At 39.1% G+C, this 19,440-nt stretch overlaps 1 protein-coding gene across 6 annotated transcripts in view; it reads right to left on the bottom strand.

Moving 5' to 3' along the window:
- Nucleotides 1-19,440, bottom strand: part of LOC113057063 (fibroblast growth factor receptor 3) — a 42,339-nt gene that overhangs the window by 9,398 nt on the left and 13,501 nt on the right. Inside the window, exons 3-13 of one of the 6 annotated variants that reach the window (XM_026224094.1) lie at nt 17,156-17,422; nt 14,641-14,706; nt 11,939-12,108; nt 6,977-7,100; nt 6,695-6,885; nt 4,807-4,951; nt 2,411-2,592; nt 1,222-1,367; nt 1,018-1,139; nt 458-568; nt 182-372 (exon numbers count right to left, since the gene is read on the bottom strand). In XM_026224094.1, coding sequence (XP_026079879.1) covers nt 182-372; nt 458-568; nt 1,018-1,139; nt 1,222-1,367; nt 2,411-2,592; nt 4,807-4,951; nt 6,695-6,885; nt 6,977-7,100; nt 11,939-12,108; nt 14,641-14,706; nt 17,156-17,422 — 1,715 coding nt within the window. Of the gene's footprint in view, nt 1-181; nt 373-457; nt 569-1,017; nt 1,140-1,221; nt 1,371-2,410; nt 2,593-4,012; nt 4,158-4,806; nt 4,952-6,694; nt 6,886-6,976; nt 7,101-11,938; nt 12,109-14,640; nt 14,707-17,155; nt 17,423-19,440 lie in introns of all 6 variants that reach the window. The other 5 variants (XM_026224093.1, XM_026224095.1, XM_026224096.1 and 2 more) reach the window with 5 other exon arrangements.

The raw sequence follows: 19,440 nt of genomic DNA, 5'->3' as shown, positions 1-19,440 counted from the left end.
ACAAACAGAAAGAGGAACATCTTTTATGCTCAAGTCTGATAAATACACACTATGATGTACACATCTGGAAAATAATAACTGGCATCCGTAGACAGCATTTATAAACTTTATAAACAATTCAAGCATATTAAATTACTTCTATTTTAAGAAGTTTCCAAACTGAGATAAGTAGATGTGTTACCTTCTTTGAGGCCAGGTACTCCATACCCCTGGCGACCTGATAGGCGCAGGACACCAGATCTTTAAATGTCAGAGTTTCATTTGGGATTTTACAAGTGTCAAATGAGTAGTCCATCCCAGGAGGCCTTCTCGCCCGCAAGTATTCCCTAAGATTTCCTTTAGAGGCATATTCTACCAGCACGTACAGAGGACCTGCGTGAACACAGTCAGAAACAATTCAGTCCGAAAAATCTAAACCGACAAAAGCTAAACATAAGCCTGGATACTGCATACTGACCATCTTGTGTGCACGCTCCAAGCAAGTTGATGATGTTCTTGTGTTTTCCAATCATCTTCATCATCTCCATTTCAGAGACAAGGTCCGAGAGGTCCTTATCTGTCCCGTCATCTAAGAAAACAGTAAAATATTATCACAATTTATAAGAACTGTTTTCTGTTGTAATATATTTTCAAATGCGACTGATTCCTGTGATGCCAAAGCTTGTTGTTTTTCCAGGCTTTAGTGCCACATGATCCTTCAGAAATGATTCTAAGATGCTGATTTGGTACTCCAGTAACATTTCATATTATTATCCATGTTGAAAACTGTTCTGCTGCTTAATATTTTACTTGATTTTTTTTTTTCAGATTATTCGATGAATAGAAAGTTCAAAAGAACAGTATTTATGTGGAATAGAAATCTTTTTCAGAAAAATGTTACTGACCCCAGTATTTTGAACGGTAGGATACTGCATATTATTAGTATATTAGTATTTATTATTTAATTACAGTTAATCACACTCAAATGACATTTACTAAAAATCAAATATAATTTAGACTATCTGGACACACACTCACCTTTGAGCATCTTGACAGCAACAGTGAGAGGTTTGTTGGGTTTCTCTTTGTCAATCCCAATGGCTTCAGCCATCACTACCTGCCCAAAGCAACCCTCTCCCAACGGTTTTCCCAGCGTTAGTCTACAACAGAAACATCGATCAGCAAGGGACAAAACTCATATGTATTATAGTCATTAGATGTTCACTTCAGCTTGTAACTCACTTAGTACGTGGAAACTCCCACTTGGGGTCAGAGGGCAGTTCAAGTTCCGAAACGTTGGGCAGCATGGGCCCATCACTGGATGACAGGCGGGCGATCCGGACCAACGGGGTGTTGGAATTCATGGAAGAGTTCGATTCCAAGGACACCTGCTTGGGTAAAGAATAAAAAGAGCATGTTATTGTCCCTGAAAGAGAATAAGACCGTGAAAATAAGAGCAAGACAGCAAAGGGGAAGGATCAAGATGTCTATTTTAAGAATCTCATCTACTCTGAAGTGTTGTGTGTTGCAGACAGAAACATGGTGTCTGTTCCTCAGAGGAGTGCTTCTGAGAGAGACAGGTTTGTAGCTGTCAGGTCTCCACATAATGGACCACAGAAGACTTTATGAAGCAACATTTCAATGCTGCCGTGCACACATAGCTATCATCTGGAGTTTCGCTGTTGTCTTGTATCCAGTAATGTGCTCGGGAGCCACCAGCTCATCAACTGGCTCATTTTTTTCATCAGCGGCATCATCACAATGTAATATTTTCATCCCAAACTGTGGCTTCTCTCCAGCACTGATTTGCATCTTTTTCTGAATGTCATAACAACGGCATGTTTGCCTTAACTTGAGCACTATTCTTTTAGTCCCATGCGAGCACTGCTGTTTCCTTTAGGAAATGCAAATCTGTGTACACTTTCATGAGACACTGAGAAAGTATGTCAGCAGTAGGAAGATCAAACTGTCTGACAATGATATCTCAATATTTTCTAAAATCAGAACTAGCTCAAAATACACACCTACACACACACTGAATGAAAGAAAGAAGAAGAAAAAAAAAAAAACACTTCAGCGTGATTATGTAGCTTGCGTTGATTCCAGTGTGACATTGCCATGCTTTGATTACTGGAAATAACTTGAGGGAAAAAGAAGAAGAGATTAAGAGACAGTGTGTGTCAGCTGCAGCTGCTGCAATTTCAGATGTTTAAAACAACTGAGAGAGAGCGAGTTTCACCAGAAGAGAAACATGATATAAACTCTGGCAGTCTCCAGGAGAGCATGCATATCCCTCTGCCACCTCACATCTATGACATCCACACAGTATGTCTTCATAGACACCAATAGCCCAAAGACATACTACAATAGCTTTACGTTAAAGAGAGAAAGAAGATAGGAGAAATGCTATTCAAATCTTGTATCTACTTTCTGTTACCTGTCTCTTGAGGGGGAATTTGGACAGTTTTTGAACAGGTGGTGTGGGTAGAGTCTTCTGCGTGTTCATCCGCATACGGCAGAGGATAATGATGACCATGGTGAGGATGAAGAGCACGCAGCCTGTCACATAGATGAGGATGTCTGCATAGTCATCCTCTCTTTTCATCTCCACCGCTGACACAGAGCACAAGAGCAAAGATTAGACATGCAGTGATGACATTATGAGACAAATGTACCAATGTGTTGCACTATAGATGAAACAATGAAACGATTACATTCATACAACCCACCATACTATTTAGAACACATTCTAAATGGCTGTAAATTAAGTTCTTATTTAAAGAAGTATTTACTTAGAAATATGTGAATTTCAGACACAACGATCGATTAAAATGTTTTAAAATGGCTCACTTTCCTATTCAGTGTTTTTTCTATTGTCAGGGTTGGAGCGCTTAACAAGTGCCAAATGCAAGTAAAATTTGATGAGCTTGGCTTTGATGAGAAAATAACTGAATTTTTACTGGGAACTGCAACATAATATGTAGCATAAATCAAAGTGTGATAATGTCTGATTTAAGCAACACAAATTATTTTTTTAAAATTCATACGAACCGTCTTCAAACAACTTTTCCTAGAACTAAATGTGCCAAGACACATGCAGACTATAAAATTAGAGGGACAAAATATGCTGAAGGGCGTTAAGAAATATTCTTTTGGCTCAGTTCATCCACCTGTGTGGCAAAAGGTTCATTTTGGACCCTGTTTACTTCTAATACACATAACCACAAAATTCAGTTTAACTACTCGAATAAAACAGGAAACACAACTTAAATTGGCTAATAACTACAGCCTTGAGACTTTCATTTAAAAAGAGAGTAACTTTAGAAATAAGCCCCACTAATGGTTAGATTAGAGATCATGTTATTGTTTTGTTCCAAGCTATAAAGCAGAAAGCCTACAGTTAATTTACAGCCACCTTAAAAACTAATTAACACGCTATCGCACCCCCGTGCAGGTACAAACATCCCATAATACCCCTCTCTCCGGGAGGTTTATTTGGCACTTGTGTGATGAGCCCCACAGATAGAGTTCAGTGGCTCTACACGAGACGAGCGATTTTAATTATAGCAGCAGAAAGGAGAGCAGGATAACAGGATGAGCGCAGAGGATGTTAGAATTAATGAATGGGGCCTTCCAGATACTGGGACTGTGTGCCATCAGTAAATACTCCAGTAAACACGACAAGCACTTCAGTCACTAGCGTGTGTGTTATCGGGTGGAAACAGTCTATGAGAAAAACCCGTCATCCCTCTGTTTTCTCTGCATATGTCATGTTTAAATCTGAAAACAATTACAAACTACCGGGTTGTTTTTCAGAGGACTTTAGTCAGGGTGGCATTTTTAATTTGATAGGAATAAGAACGAGACTGCTGTCTGCCTTGGCTACGCTCCGGAAAGAATATTATTGAAAACAATTAAAAAACATTTTAACTGCAAAACTATGAACATTCAAGGACAACAGAGAAACTAGGAGGTGGGGAGACATGGGAAGACAAGGCCTGAAGAGAAACCCCAGAAAGTGAGACTAGTATACCTGGTAACACTGTAAGCCAGGCAGAGTGATGGTTAAAGCCAATCGAGTTCCCTGCCAGACAAGTGTATTGCCCCGCATCCTCAAAAGACACATTGTACAGGTAGAGAATCTCCAGCTCTTTATCCGTAGTATTTATTCCCGCAGTCTGGAAAAGCAGGGAGAGATGGAGAGAGAGAAAGACAGATGCGTAAACCACAACCCTTGGGAAAAGAGCAGACCCGACGCCGGGAGGAAGATCTGAATGAGAGTTAACCCATCACCATTAACCCAGAAATCCCACAATCCTGCATATGAAGAGATGACCTAGAAGCAAAGCAAAACCCCAAACACTGGTGGAAAATTCAGTGGCCCATCAGCAGTAACAGGTCACATTAGTTTTCATCCAGATCTGTTCGAGGTGCAAAGAAAAAGAGCGGAAGAATATTACCAGCTTTAAGCCTAATGTAACTTCTCACTAGAAACTGACACCTATTTAATAGGAGCCAAGACTGTGCCACATGCACTTTCTTGTTGATTTTCTCCTGCACTACACACAGCTCTCTAGAATATTGGGACACACACTTCGACATAAACATACTCTTGTTGCATTGATTGGGGAAGAAAAAGAAGCAGCGAGCATTTAAATGAGCAGACACACACTCGTCTTACATAACAAGTCCTTGAATCAGGTCACCTTAATTATTGTGTGAAAAAGGGACGAGAAGAGCAGGGAGAAACAGAGAGAGTTGAGGGAAGTTTGACTCTACGCCACCAAAGTCTTGATTGACATCAGCTGTTTGGAAAGAGATTTTTACCTGGCTGGGATACCATGAGCCAGAACGTATTCTCTGACATGCCTACAAAGTTGTGGGCTCTGCACCAGTACTGGCCTGCATCTTTTTCTGACACATTATACAGAGTCAGCATATCGTGGGCCTCTTTTACTTTACTGACAAAACTCTGCAGAGACATATGTACACACTTAGTCAGAGGCAAACACGTTCACACATGAAGAAACACTTAATGATTTAAAATGCTCCTGCAGCTTGTTCTACCACTTTTTAAAGAAGCTGATACACTTAGGGGCAAATTCACAAAACAGTTGCGCCACTTTAGTGCAAAAACTTAGTAACCTCACAAAATCCAGTTTAACCAGGCATTATCTGCACTAGTATAGAAGAACAGTACTTGAAATTAAACTTAAAATAGGTAAAATAATATAAAAAGTAAATTCATTTTAAATCGTTTTTTATTATTTTTATTTTTTTTTATCTACTTCAAAGTCAAATTCAAATTTCAATTAGAATTCCTGTTTGCTACCTCAATTCAAATACACAAACTCAACTGAACCAAAACCACTGTGCATCATTAAAATTTAAATTAACTCATTGTCATTCTTTTCAGGTCAAACATCTTCCTTCTAATTTTGGCTTCTTATAGATTGTAGCTTTTTTACAAAATGTAGTGCATTTACTGTTACTCTATTATCAACAACTGAAAGCAGCAATATGTTGTGCCGTTAACAGTTTTGCATAATTCTTTGTAATCAGGCAACTAAACCAACACAGAAAGTGCATGCAAATACCCAACACAGATGCAAACTGCAACCCATAAAGATTTACGTTGTATGTGCAGTTTTCTCTTTATTTAAAAACAAAAAACGATGGGATAAGAACAGGAACCAGCTTGGGAAATGTTGCGAGCTGGATTGAAACTGACTCCACCTGTACTGGTGCCACAGCTCAACACGCTAACTGCTAGGCCATTGCTCTGATGTCACTATATGTTATAATTATATGCTCGAATATCATCTTCAGTCCCACACATATCTGCTTCTGTGATTCTTTCAGACGCTTCATTTGTTTTATTCTCAGTTTCTGTTCTTTCCCTTGATCGCAGGCGATGCGCCACACATGATCTGTCGCTCAGCGCTCTCGGTGTGGGAGGGCTGGGGAAGGCTTTAGAGGGTGCACAGATGAGACTGTGGGGAAGGGAAAAGCCGGTGCGCGGCTCCCAGTAAAATACTGTTTCAATTATGTGGGAGTCTAAAATAGTGTGGCGGTCTGGCCAGCCGACGCACTCCCCTCCTCTGCCTGCTGACTTGGCCCTTCCCTCGCTTCCCGCACTCATTTTTTCCATGGCTTTTTCGGGAGCCTCTTCCCTTGTTCCCTCCCTCCTTCTTCTCTGAAGAGTGAGTGGGGCAGCACAGCTAATGGCTGTCTCCCTGTGCGACGCCACTGCGGCGGTTAGCATAGCCTAAAACAGATGTCTGCCTCCTCTCTCACTCCTCTGAGAGGAAAAAGAGAGCGAGATACCCCTAATTCTCCAGTTGCAGAGTCTATAATGAGATGCTAACATGGGTGGGATTAGGAGTCGAGGGAGGTGCTCTAAGAGTCACTCAAAGCTCACATGAGACTTAATATGTTGGTTTAATTTAAGCTGCACTTGGACACATTTCAAAAAATGCCTTCAACATCTATGATGGACCATTCTAACAAGCAAAAATTTCAAAATAAAAGTTTTAAGAAAAAAAAAATCAAGAATTGTAACTTTGTATTCTGTGAAAAAATTAAACTATAATCCAACGTTTAAATAATCGTCATTTTAACAAATCACAAGTAGTGTGATATTAATAAAAAGGCATACTAAAGTTTGAATTATCCTCTTAAAAGTGGTTATTCATGCATTCTCCTTATTCTGTACCTTAAGAATGTGGACATATGGGACGCCATTGGGCCCATACTGGCTTCCATTCACCTCGATGTGCTTGAGCCACTGGATGTGTGGCTGAGCATCACTATACACCTTACAGTGGAACTCGACATCACTGCCCACCACCACCGTCTGATTGGCCGGGAGTCCCGCCTGTAGGATGGGCCGGTGAGGAGAGCGCTCTGTTACGACGAGAGATGGAGAGATGGAGGGCAGTCAGCTATGAAGGTAAGTGATTTAAAGCGTGAATGTGTGTGAGTTGCGTGTTCGTACCCAGCACGTCGAGTTGGTAAGTGTGTTTGATTGTCCCGTATTTGTTTTGCACCACACATGTGTAGTTTCCCCGGTCAGATGGAACGGCACTCTCCATGACCAAACTCCACTGCTGATGCCTCAACTAGAGAGAGAGGAAGATAGAGACAGAGACAGAAACAGAGTTTTATTAGTGAAGCATTACATAAGAGGTCCACTTGAATCCTTCCTCAGGATTTTCTGTTAGCTGAAGAAAAGCAGGTGCTAAATTCTGCGTCTGTATAATGTTTTGACTATGACACTGTACTGATGAATCTGAATTGAATTTGAATTCCAAAAAGGAAAATCTGATTTGAATGTAAGCAAACAGAATTAAAATGAATTGAAATAAAATATATGCTATTCCATATACTAGAATTTTTAACTAGAAGAGTCTTTGAATGTTTGCTATAATGTTTGTTTAAAAGACAGAAAGACAGACATATAGATAGATAAAATGGAAAAAGCATACAGAGAACAACACATTGATGTGAAAATAATAACACACTTATTTATTTATTTTTAGGTTCATTTAGGAATACCTTTAACATCACCAGACATGGAAAGTATGCTAATTGGTCAGAAAGTAAAAAAAAAAAAAGTATTTTTGTTTACACAAACCCTTCACCTACTACAAACACACACACACACACACACACACACACACACACACACACACACAGAACCATCCATTCATTTATAGAGCACACTCTAATTGCATGTACTGTATGTCTCTCTCTCTCTGATTCTTTCGGTTTCTCTTGCATTCTGTCTCTCTCTCATTCCTCCTCTACTTACTTAGAAGGTCTGAGTGGAAAAAAATGTAACTGTGTAAATATTATGCGCTGTGTTTTTGAACAGTTGCATGGTAACACTCACTGAGCGGGCAACATGCACATAGACAAACACACATGCCTAAGAAAGTTGCCCCCTGCACTCCTCCAACTCCCCCTTATCTTCGATATCCTCACCTTCTCACAGGCTGCCCTCGCTGGCTCGCTCTCACTCAGTGAGGCTTCGGTGTTTGCTGACTGACACGGTGCACAGTATGAGAAATGTGTGTGAGTGTGTGTGAGTGAATGTCTGTATGGGAGTAGTTGACATAATGTGTCTATTGACTTTTACAAAATCAAGATTTTAGGTTCAAATGAATGTAAATGTGTGAGAGAAATTGTTGGTTAAGCAACTTTAGACTACAGGAAATAAATATTACTCTGAGCTATACATCAACTAAGCTCAGCTCCCCTTTCAGTGAAATCCTAGATCTGCCTTGTTAACTTCCCAAACATATTTAATGTCAACTACCCATGTGAAGTGAGACTGTAAGAGAGCGAGAGTTAATTTAGGACCCTATCTTATTTGACACTGACATTTTGTGTGTGTGTGTGTGTGTGTGTGTGACATTTATCTCAGTGTGTCTGCTGAAAAGAATTGCTGTGCAGAATTCTCAGCTGTTCCTCAATCTACCCAAGCACTTTATCCAGAGGGAATGGGAGGAGAGAGTTAGTACATTTATCCCATCCTTCATCAAAAGATAAGAGCTGAAAAGTGTGCAATGTCGTGCTGGACCTCACTGATTCAGAGAAAAAAACAGTACAAGAAAGACCCAAGCAGAGGTCTGATAATCAGTTGAAAAGCGCTGCTCAAATTCCTCCCGGCATTACGCTGTTAACATATTAAGCCTCTTTAACTCTGATGTCAGACTGGGGTTAGGAGGTAAGATCAGTGCAGTGGATATTCGGCTGAATTGTGAACTGCAGAGAATATCGGGAGTAAAGGGGCTCAGAGGGTGCCAAGAAGCTCAGGTCTCTCTTGAGTGTGTGTGTTTGTACGTGTATGTTCAGGATTTATGGTTGTGTCAAAACGGTGCGAGCTCGTTCCAATAGTGGTGCTGTTTAATTTGACCCACAGAGACAGGAAGCAAAAACAACTGACCCCAGGGCGAGTCATTAAAATGACAAAACGGTTTCTTTTCTCTCTCTCTCACTGGAAAGTAGTACAGTAGTCTCATTGGAAACACCCTGTTTCACCATTAAAACAAGCCATCAATACTGTACAGATGGCCCATAATCATACATACCCTAACATGAAAGTCTCAGTTCTCAGTTCATATTGTTGTGTATTTAGTGGTCACTAGTGGTAGAAAACTGAATTTAAAAGAATTTTTAAAAATTTCAAACGGGTTTCACAAAAAAAATTTGGTTGAAAGTTTTGCTTGTGCCAGTTTTCTAGACATGCAGAACAGAATAATGCATGCTGATTTGTTTCTGGGTTTTATATGTAAATTCATCTGTATGTATTACTCTTTCCACACCAGTCTATGATTGTAGTATCAACTATGTCATATAAACACACCCCTAAACAACAGCTGGTCATTTGTTGTTATGTCAGTCATATAGAAATGCAGTCATTTCAATAGGCATCCACATGACTGGAAATATGCATTCAGGTAAAAAAAAATCCCTATGCAGAATTCAGATTGGATTTAAGATGATTAAGCAAACTGGCAGTGCTGACCAACAGAAAGCTGCTTAGTTTCCTTCTTAGCTTACTTCTGTGTAAACTGTATCAAATACTGTTAAATTATTGACAAAGGATCACAAATACTTAAAAGGCTTTTTGGAAAAATACTTATTGGAAAGAAGCTGCAAAGTGGACTAGCTTTATGTTAAACAGCCGAAAATATTAAACACTTGACCTTTAAACATACTGTTACATATAAATGAATAACAAATTGCACCTAAGCAGTTAATAAAGACATACACTGCTGTGGCCTACAGACAAAAGGCACATTTGTCGGTGGACTAGAGATTCACTGACATTCCAAGCATGTATAATTTAGCACTGGTGGTCCCACAGAGAAGTGCAACTGAAATTGAGACATCTTTCAGAGGACGTAACCGTCTTTCTTCAGCTCACTCGTCAATTGAGCTGTTGAATATGTTGCGAACTGCTCGCAAACACACACTCAAATGCAGCGTTTTTACAAAACACCAGTGTGTATGTGTGTGTGAGGTGTGACTAACCCACAGTGCCACAGATTAGCATTCTAACAATGTGACTTCGGCTGCCATATGTGAGCATGACAAAAGCCACGCCTCCCCCTGTCAATCAAGGTCTCTAAATCGCCACAACAACACCCTCTGGGAACCACCCCCTTCTGATGACTCAATAGAGAGTTGACCTTTGACCTTAGAACCCTGCCAGTCAGGCACAGATATGTGTGTCTGTTTGTATGTGTGTGTTTGTGTTAATGTGTGTGGGCAAAACAGTGGGAAAGTCAAATGTCTAAACAAAGCCAAGAATCGTTTCAAACAATGAGAGTACAACATGTGACTCATTTTCTTGCACTTAAAAATCATTCGGCAATCTTACCGCATTTAGTCAGCAATTAACGTGACCCTCAGCCAGAGACTTATAACCGGCTCCAGTGCCAACAGAAACATAATCACAGCATTATTGTTCCCCTTGCATTGCAAAAAAAAGAGAGCTTTAAGATGGAATATGCTGATCTGTCATGTTTAATTCATTAATTTAACTCTCATTTTAACACATCCTTGAGTGTGTTATCAAGCCATCAGGCCTGTCATATCCACACACACAAGGGGGTCACACATCCTTTTGAATAAATATAAGAGCCGTGACTTTTAGCCTTGGTCTTAATAGAGACAGAAGACATTCAGGGTGAGCTGTCAAGCTCCTGTGTATGTGTGTGTTAAATAAAGCTATTATGATGCTGTCAGAGATCTTTATGCTAACAGTGACTGTGCTGATGCAGAGGACAGGTCTGGTATAAAGGATGACCCTGGGTCAGTGCGGACCCCTGGTGTGTGTATACGTGTGTGTGTTTGTAAGGGCGGGCCGGTCACACTATGGCCAAGGAGAGGTGGAGAGGTCGATGTTTTGTTTCTAAATGTCTCTCTTAGAGGACACTGGTTATATTCTATGCATACAAGTCAATGCAATGCAATGCTAATGCCAATGCTAGTAATATTTTACATTGAGATCTTTTGATTTCAGATTTTCAGCTCTTTGCAAATCTGAGCACAGTTTGAGATCTCATCTGAAGAGGGGATGTCTGAAATTACTGGTGTCTTTTAATTAGGAGAAAATCCTATAAAAGTCTTCAGTGAAAGTCTCAATCTGTTTTCAATTTCATCTCTAGGCTATCTTTTTATTATAGAGATATTAAAGACTAAATGTAATTCATGACTTTTCCTTTCCAATAGGAAAAATGTGTGCCTCTTCGGGAAAATTGTGTTTAATAATGCTATTATTTAGGCCTATTATTTATTTTTTATAGGATTTAAAGGGGTAATTCACTGAAAAACTGAATTCACAGAAATGTCATGCTCATGTAGCTGAAAACCTGTATGACCTACTTCCTTCTGTAAAACAAGAACCAAAAAGACAAAAGAAAACAACAACAACAAATGTATTTTTTTGCTCCTGAAAGGAAAAGGTCCACTTTTTTGGAAGGAGCGTAAATGATGACAACTATTTTATTTCTGGGTGAACTATCCCTTAATTGTGAGGGCTAAATCATTGAGCATTAAGGAGCAACAGCCCTGAAAGATTAAAAAAATGGCAATAATAAATACAAATAATCAAAAAAATCAGTGGACAGTCTCCAAAACACGTCACAAACAACACTCGCACAAATGCATCAACACATAAATAACAAGACCACACAGAACTTTGTGCTCTTCTGTTCTTTCAGAGGAACAGCAACAGGTGGACGTATCCTCTAGAGATGATGAGCAAATAAAATCCAGAGTGTGAGAGAGAGAGAGAGAGAGAGAAAGAGCTCTTGAAGGAGCAGATGTTGAGGATCTGTATAAATTATTAATAATTGCAGATTCTTATTATCTGTAATCCTAAACACAATCACATGTTTGCACATGCACACGCACATGTTCTTAATAGGTATTCATATTGTCTTACTTTAATCCCGCCCATTCTCTGCTCTCCCTTGAATTCCTTCCCATTTTTCAGCCAATGGATGGTGGGAGCGGGGTTGCCGGCAGCAGGACAGCGGAACTTTACTGTATTAGCAGCGGGAACGGCCAACAGTTTCTTCTCCATCCGGTCAGGACGGGTCCAGTATGGAGCTTCTGTTAGAAATATAAGAATAAAATCAGATGCTGCTGAAAATATCAACTAAACATGACATTTTCAAAGTTTACAAAAGCAGGTCAGTGTATAATACATGAATCCATAGGTGCAAATGATCCACATATAAGTGTATGTTTACATGCAGCACAGTTGTTTAGGGGGTAGGGTGTTCCCTCTCCAGGAGTCTTCGTGCGGGTGAATGTTTATGGAAAGATTTTTCTTGCTCGCTCTGTGGCAGCGTCAGACTGGCTGCCTAATTCCCAGACTGATTTAAAATTTGTTTGGAAAAGCAAACAAGCTTACATACACTCGTATGTTAGTCTGAGGCGAGTTTATGCTCTTGCAGACAGAACTCTGAAAGATTCCCGGTGTTAACTCCTTCACAGAGCCGTGAACACACAATGCGGATTCCTAATAATAGCCTATTATAATAACAGAGCAATTTTCCTCCATTTAACCCTCCCACAAATTCAGTTCATATTGTTGACTGTCATGTGGTCAGGTTTGTGTTTACGCTTCCTAGCAGCTAATGCTAAATATCACAGCATAAATACTTACAGTAACATCCTTTAGCTAAAATAATAGTCATTATTTTTATTTTCAGTTCAAGTCTTGAACATTGTGTGTGTGTGTGTCTTTAAGAGATTGAGTAAACATACTTTCATCCCTGCTCAAACAATTAACTCCAGATCAGATCAACCCACAAACTTGGCGATTAAACCCACAGACGCCACATTTCGCTCCAGACATACATGCGAGCTCACGAGCACACATCTGTGGATGCGCGCTCACACAGTAAACCCATTAAGTAGACCGAATATAATTCTCTCTTGTGTTATTGCTCATGCTATCAGATTGTAATGTGAAGGGTGATTGGCAGGCTGGCATTTCCTTTGGCATAACTGATACACTGATGCCTGTACATACACACACACACACTCTTCCAGTTTTCACTGCATTCTCAGATGGTCAGTGATATGATAGGACCACAACATGGGTCTGTACCAAACAGTGGACCTAAGATGTGTGTGTGGTTTGCCATTTTATAGAGTTCAATACAGACAATTTGAGCTTTGAAGTGGGAACCACGAATCTACAGTGACCCAGCTTTTTTTTTTTTCATTCACTTTTATTCTACCGCCAAAAAAAGCCATCAAAGTACAGCGCAACTCTACACAGCTGATATTACACACAGCTTGCTTCAGTCAGCCAAACTGAGAGCAGTAACTAGCACTGCATCATTAAGATATTACAGAATGATGTCATCAGATGTCACACGACCTCAGCTCTTCTCAAATGTTCCAGAGAGCCCAGACCTCACAGCTCTCAGCCCTCTCTCTCTCTTTCTTAATTAGAGCTGGATTACTGGTCATTAAACTCTAAAGGGGTTTTGGTTTTTGCCTAATCCCTCGTTTCATGCCCTCCCTTCAACCCTGAGACCCTCCCCCAACCCTGATCCCTCCACAGCAGACAGATGCATTAGCTTTCCCTTCCCTTCCCTCTCTCTTTCTTTCTTTGTGAAAAGTCACTAACAAGATCTCTGTCAAATCTCAGTTGTTTCTCCTACAAAGCAATGAGATCAAATAAAGATAAATGGGTCTCCAGAATATCAGATTGTTCTCCCTCAGAAAAAGATGCCACTCATCCTGTATCATGTAGAGTTTCAAAAGAGATTTAGTATTATTTATGTACTATAATAATATTTACCTATATTTCAATGATAATTTTTTTTATTTAATTTTAGATTTAGTAAGCTTTTAGTACTTTTTAGATTTTAGTTATTAGTTTTCTTCTTACATTTTCAGTTTGAATACTTAAATGTAAGTTTCCATTTTTCACTGAATATTTATATTTATTTATTTTATTTTATTTTAGCTATTTAATTGTAACATTTATTTTAATTATTATATATATATTATTGAGTTAATTTTTTTTTTTTAAATATGGACAGAACCAATGATTCTGATTCTCTTGCTATATTGACATACATTTGCCTGCGCAGACATTTATCAAAATGTGTTTAAAATATATGTGTTTTAAAAAAAATTATCAGGGCTGCATTTCTCAAAAGCTTCACAAACCTAAGTTGATCATAGCTCCATTGGTTTTAACGGGTCTACGATGTACTCAAGCTAACAATGCTTTTGAGATACACAGCCCAGGTCACTAAAATGAGAACTTACTAACACTAAAACACTGAGAAAGTAAATATCCGTCTGGTTTCTTTTTTTACTTATTACACACAAGTTTGAAGATATTGAGGAACTTTTCTCAAATTTTAGTCACATTTCAATTGACACTGTTAGACTTTAAACTATTTCTCTTCTTTTCCTTCTCTCTCTCGATCCCTCCTGAGAATTTGTTTTAGCATCAAGTGGGAGAAAAAAGCAGCTGATGAAATGAGATGCAACCTAACCCCAGCTAAAAAAGACAGCAATCTAATGCATTTATTACACAACAGAGAGACCTCTCAGAGGGAAATCTTAATCAAAAAAGAGGAGTGAAGTGAGAAATAAGAGGGCGAAACACACCATTTCCATTACCTGCATCGTCCTCATCTTCATCATAGTCCTCATCATCACCAGAGGACAGTGAGTCTAAGAGAGACAGAGTGACAGAGAGAGAACGATCTTATTACTTAAACCGCACAGTGGCCTTTCTGTATGAACAATGAACCTATTCATATGATCTGCAGAATGAGGAAAATAAACTGATAACAAATCAAAACCAATTACTGCACACACACACCCCCTCAAACACTCACACACACAGCGGTTAATGGATGGCAGATGTTAGCAGAGATTCAGTGAGTAAAACGTCTCTGAGATTTCTGACAACAGCTGTATTTTTACACTCATGTCCTGAAATACACATGCACCAACACACACTCTCGTATTCTGCTTCTCAATGAACTCATTCAGAGGGAGAGGGGAAAAAATCGCCATGACCCTGAAAAAGAGATTATTCTGTCTTCAGCTCCTCCTCTGTGAACATTTACACAGGTAAAACTGTACAGCACACACTCTTAAAATACCAGCAGAGCGTGAAATCAAACACTAGGCCTATTTAGTGCTAAAGATATGCTGTTACTGGGACACTGAAGCTTTCTGTGTGTGGCTTTCACAGTGTTTATTGCACCAAACCATCAGATATACTGCATTTTGTGGCTTAACAGTTTTTAGCGACTAATGGAGATTTGTCTTATATAATATTGTTTTTGTTCTGCAGTGTAACATGTTTTTAAAAATTAGCACACCCAAAAGTTAAAAATTGTCAAGACGTAAATGACAAAACCCATGTAAACAAATTATGTTATTGACGTCAAACCTGGTGTTGACCATTTAGGGCCACCTTATTAGAAGACATGCAAGACCATGAAAAACAAAAACAGTTTGTTTTTCTGTGTGTTATTCTAAAGCTTTGGAAGACTCGGAATATAGTACACAAATTAGTCCAAATTCACTTTCATTATGGAAAACAGCAGCTGGAACATTCTGTAAAACCTCTTCTTTTATGTTCCACACACAAAAGTAACTCAAACAGGTTTGGAATGAAATATTGGTGATTAATGATGAGTGTTTTAGTACAGTATGAAGTATCTTTGTAAAGCTCGGTTGTGTGTTGCTGTCTGTTAGTGTGTCTGGTAGCTGTGTCTTGTGCTAAAGTGTGTGGAACAGGATATTGCTGTCTTGTGGACTATTTATCAGTATGTGATAATTGGTGAAGGTTGCGTGCCCATTTCCATTTTTTTTTTTGTCTTTTTCCAGATGCTGGTAAGAATGAGAGCTGATTTGCCCTGGTCTAATGCCAAACACATGTCAGTAAAAAAAAAAAAAAAAACTCTCCCCACACTCTTACTTTTTCCATCTGCTTTAAATGATGAGGTGATTCCAGATAATTACAGCCTAATTAGCTGTCAATGAGCAGCTCAGCTTGTGTCCACGAATTTACAGAACCAAAGATCACTCCACACTACCGTTTAAGCACACACACACACACACACACACACACACACACACACGCCCTGCAATAACAAATCTCTGCATTCCATCATGTAATGTCTGTTTGTCTTAGAGTTTAATGATATTTTTTTATTACATTATGAACATGTTTGAAATAGCAAACTATCATACTTATACTATTCTGCAGTATTTCATATGTATACTGTGCAAATCAGGCAAATGCATAGACATTATAACATTAGCCAAATTGAACTGGAAGTAATATTAAAATGCATTTATAGATGTTTTTTTCTTTACCTTAACTTTATTGATTGACTTAAACGTGTTATTTTTTTTATATGACATTTTATTTTTTTAATTATTAATTTAATTCTAATGAACACATGTTCCTACTATAAAATGTTCTAATTTTGTTCTATTTGGCCTATAATTAAACGGCACACACACTGAATTCCAATCATGTATCAGCATGATGAAATGTATGAAATGTGTAGCATTGTATAATACAGGACATAGCCTACTCTATCACTATTTTTGAATGATAATAATAATAGATACAGAGTATACTACATAGAAAGCAGTGTTCAGATTCCATTCTAAACATACAGTAGTCAGTGACACTTTAAAGGTTTCTATAGTAAAAGATAACTATACCGGACAGGTCGGCTCAATGGGCCAAATGTGATGCGCACACAAACAACATTGGTGTTTATTTAAATCTATAGGGACTGAAATATGCTATTTTCCATCATACCTTCCCAAGGAGGCACTATTTTAGTAATTTCCTTATTTTTATTTGGGCAAAGCCCTCGTCACAGTCTAAAACAGTCCTGTTCAGTCCGTGTGGAATATTAAACAGCATGTAGACTATTTAACATTCTGCCTTCAAATGTGTTATTGTATTTTGTATGATAAACGTCAAGTCAGCCTGTAGGTGTGTGCTGGGAGTATGTCTCAAGACCTGTTCGCCTGCTGGGGATAAGTCTGACTGGCAAGTTTCCAAGCAATGCTTTGCATGACTGAGCTTGTGCTACTGTACTAAAATAATGACAACACTACTTCAACATAATTCGGAGAGACTGACCGGAGACTCTGACGGTGTAGTTGTTTAGCAGCGTGCTGCTGTGGGCGTGTCTACAGGAATACACCCCCGAGTCTTCATAGGAGACATTGATGATACGGAGCACTTTTTGCCCCACCCGTGTACGGTTGTTAGGAGACACGGCATCGCCATCTTTCTGCCACACGATGGGGACCAGGAAGTCACGTGGTGTGCAGGACAGATCAACAGTGTCCCCGACTCCTGCAACATGGTCCTCCAGAAACACTTCCACCTCACTTGACACCCAATCTAACAGAGAGAAAACAGAGAAAGACGAATTAATGGAGTAAATGTAATCTGCAGTAAATGAAAGTATCGATAACGAAATTAGATTAATGGAGATATTTTATCCAAAGTCACTTGAAGGTACACATTAGAGATGTTCCGATACCCTTTTTCTCTTCCCGATACCGATTCCGATACCTGGGCTCAGGGTATCGGCCGATACCGAGTACTGATCCGATACCTGGGTGTGTATCTGTATATACAGCTGTATATACTACTAGCCCTGTGTAAATTGCTAGAATTCTTTTTATGGTGTGCTTCAGACAGATCCCTCAATAAAACATGAACAAATACATGGTGAACTACTGTATTTATTACAGTATTTTTATTATCTAACATGAATTTGACAGTATTATTTATTTTCATATGCAAAAAAGAACTTCAAATGCAGCCAAAAATCTAACACCGCAAACTAAAAAAGGTATTTAAGTTTTACAATATAACTGTATAAAAAAACTGCAACAAATAAGTCTAGGAATATAAAAAAAGATCTATTAATCAGATAATCTCTTTACAACAAAACAAGTAAAAAACAAGCAACCATCTAGGCATAATTATTATTATTATAGAGACGTATTATTATTACTGTAGGCTACAACAGTAGCTTTATATATTGTCAATTTACTCATGTAAACCAAACATTTATTTTAATGGGCTGCCATGAAGATCTTTGAGTGTCTGTGTTTATGATATGACAGTATTCTCAAATGAAACGGTAAATTCTCATGAAGTGACGGTTTATGCGTTCGTGTCCTCATGACACACAGCAGAGACTACAAAACAGCGAGCTCTCGCGCATCTGTGCCAGTCACCCACAGAGATGTAGATTTTGCGGGAGTAATATTTAAATAGTATTTTGCAGTTTAATATTCACAGACACTAGTATATATTCGGCTACTGTCTGGAGCCCTGCGCTTTGACTTACACGGAAGCGACTGAACGCAGCTGCCGGTACTGAATATACTTGAGAGTCTGTAACTACCGGTACTACAGAGACATACTGCTAACCACTGATCTATAATATAGAAGCGGCTTCACTGTCTTTTGGCAGTTTAGAATGTGATGAGTGATCCAGTCATATATAGATCAGGGCTGCTAACGCGTTTTCATTTCTTCTTCGCTGCTCTAAACAGGGGTTGCTTGTGGCAACACAGCACAACTTCCTGTGTTTTCAATGCATTTTGAGCAGCGAAGAAGAACCGTGCAGCAGTTAGGCAAAGCTTGCGGTCATAACTAGGTCTTTTTTAAGAAAATGGTATCGGATCGGTATATGGGTTCATGTACTCGCCGATGCCGATGCCAGAATTTGTTGTGGTATCGGAGATATTTCCGATACTAGTATCGGAATCGGAACAACTCTAGTACACATTAAAGGGATGCTTCACCCCATGTCTTTCCAAACCCGTAAAAGATTTGTTAATTTTGGATGAAAACCGGGAGGCTTGTGACTGTCCCATTCACTGCCAAGTAAAACACACTGTCAGAGTCCAGAAAAGTATGAAAGATGTCATCAGAATAGTCCATCTGCCATCAGTGGTTCAATTAGAATTTTATGAAGCGACGGACAATACTTTTTGTACACAAAGAAAACAAAAATAACTACTTTAGACGCCATTTTGGAGAATATGAGCCGAACGCAGGCAGCTTACGTTCTTCTGTGTCAGAGGCGCGATAGGAGTGTACGCTGTCTGCGTTCAGCTCATATTCTCCAAAATGGCGCTGGGATGAAGTGGAGAGAAACAGAGGAGACAAACTGTTGAATAAAGTGGTTATTTTTGTTTTCTTTGTGTACAGAAAGTATTCTGGTAGCTTTATAAAATTCAGATAGAAACACTGATGGCAGATGGACTATTCTGACAATGTCTTTCATACTTTTCTGGACTTTGACAGTGTCATTTACCTGACAGTCTATGGGGCAGTCACAAGCCTCCCGGCTTTCGTCCAAAATATGGTAAAATATGTTCTGAAGACGAACTAAGCTA

The sequence above is a fragment of the Carassius auratus genome, chromosome 38, assembly GCF_003368295.1.
Source record: "Carassius auratus strain Wakin chromosome 38, ASM336829v1, whole genome shotgun sequence".
NCBI classification, from domain to species: domain Eukaryota; kingdom Metazoa; phylum Chordata; class Actinopteri; order Cypriniformes; family Cyprinidae; genus Carassius; species Carassius auratus.
The sequence above is the reverse complement of the archived record's forward strand: the minus strand, read 5'-3'. Positions and strand labels throughout refer to the sequence as shown.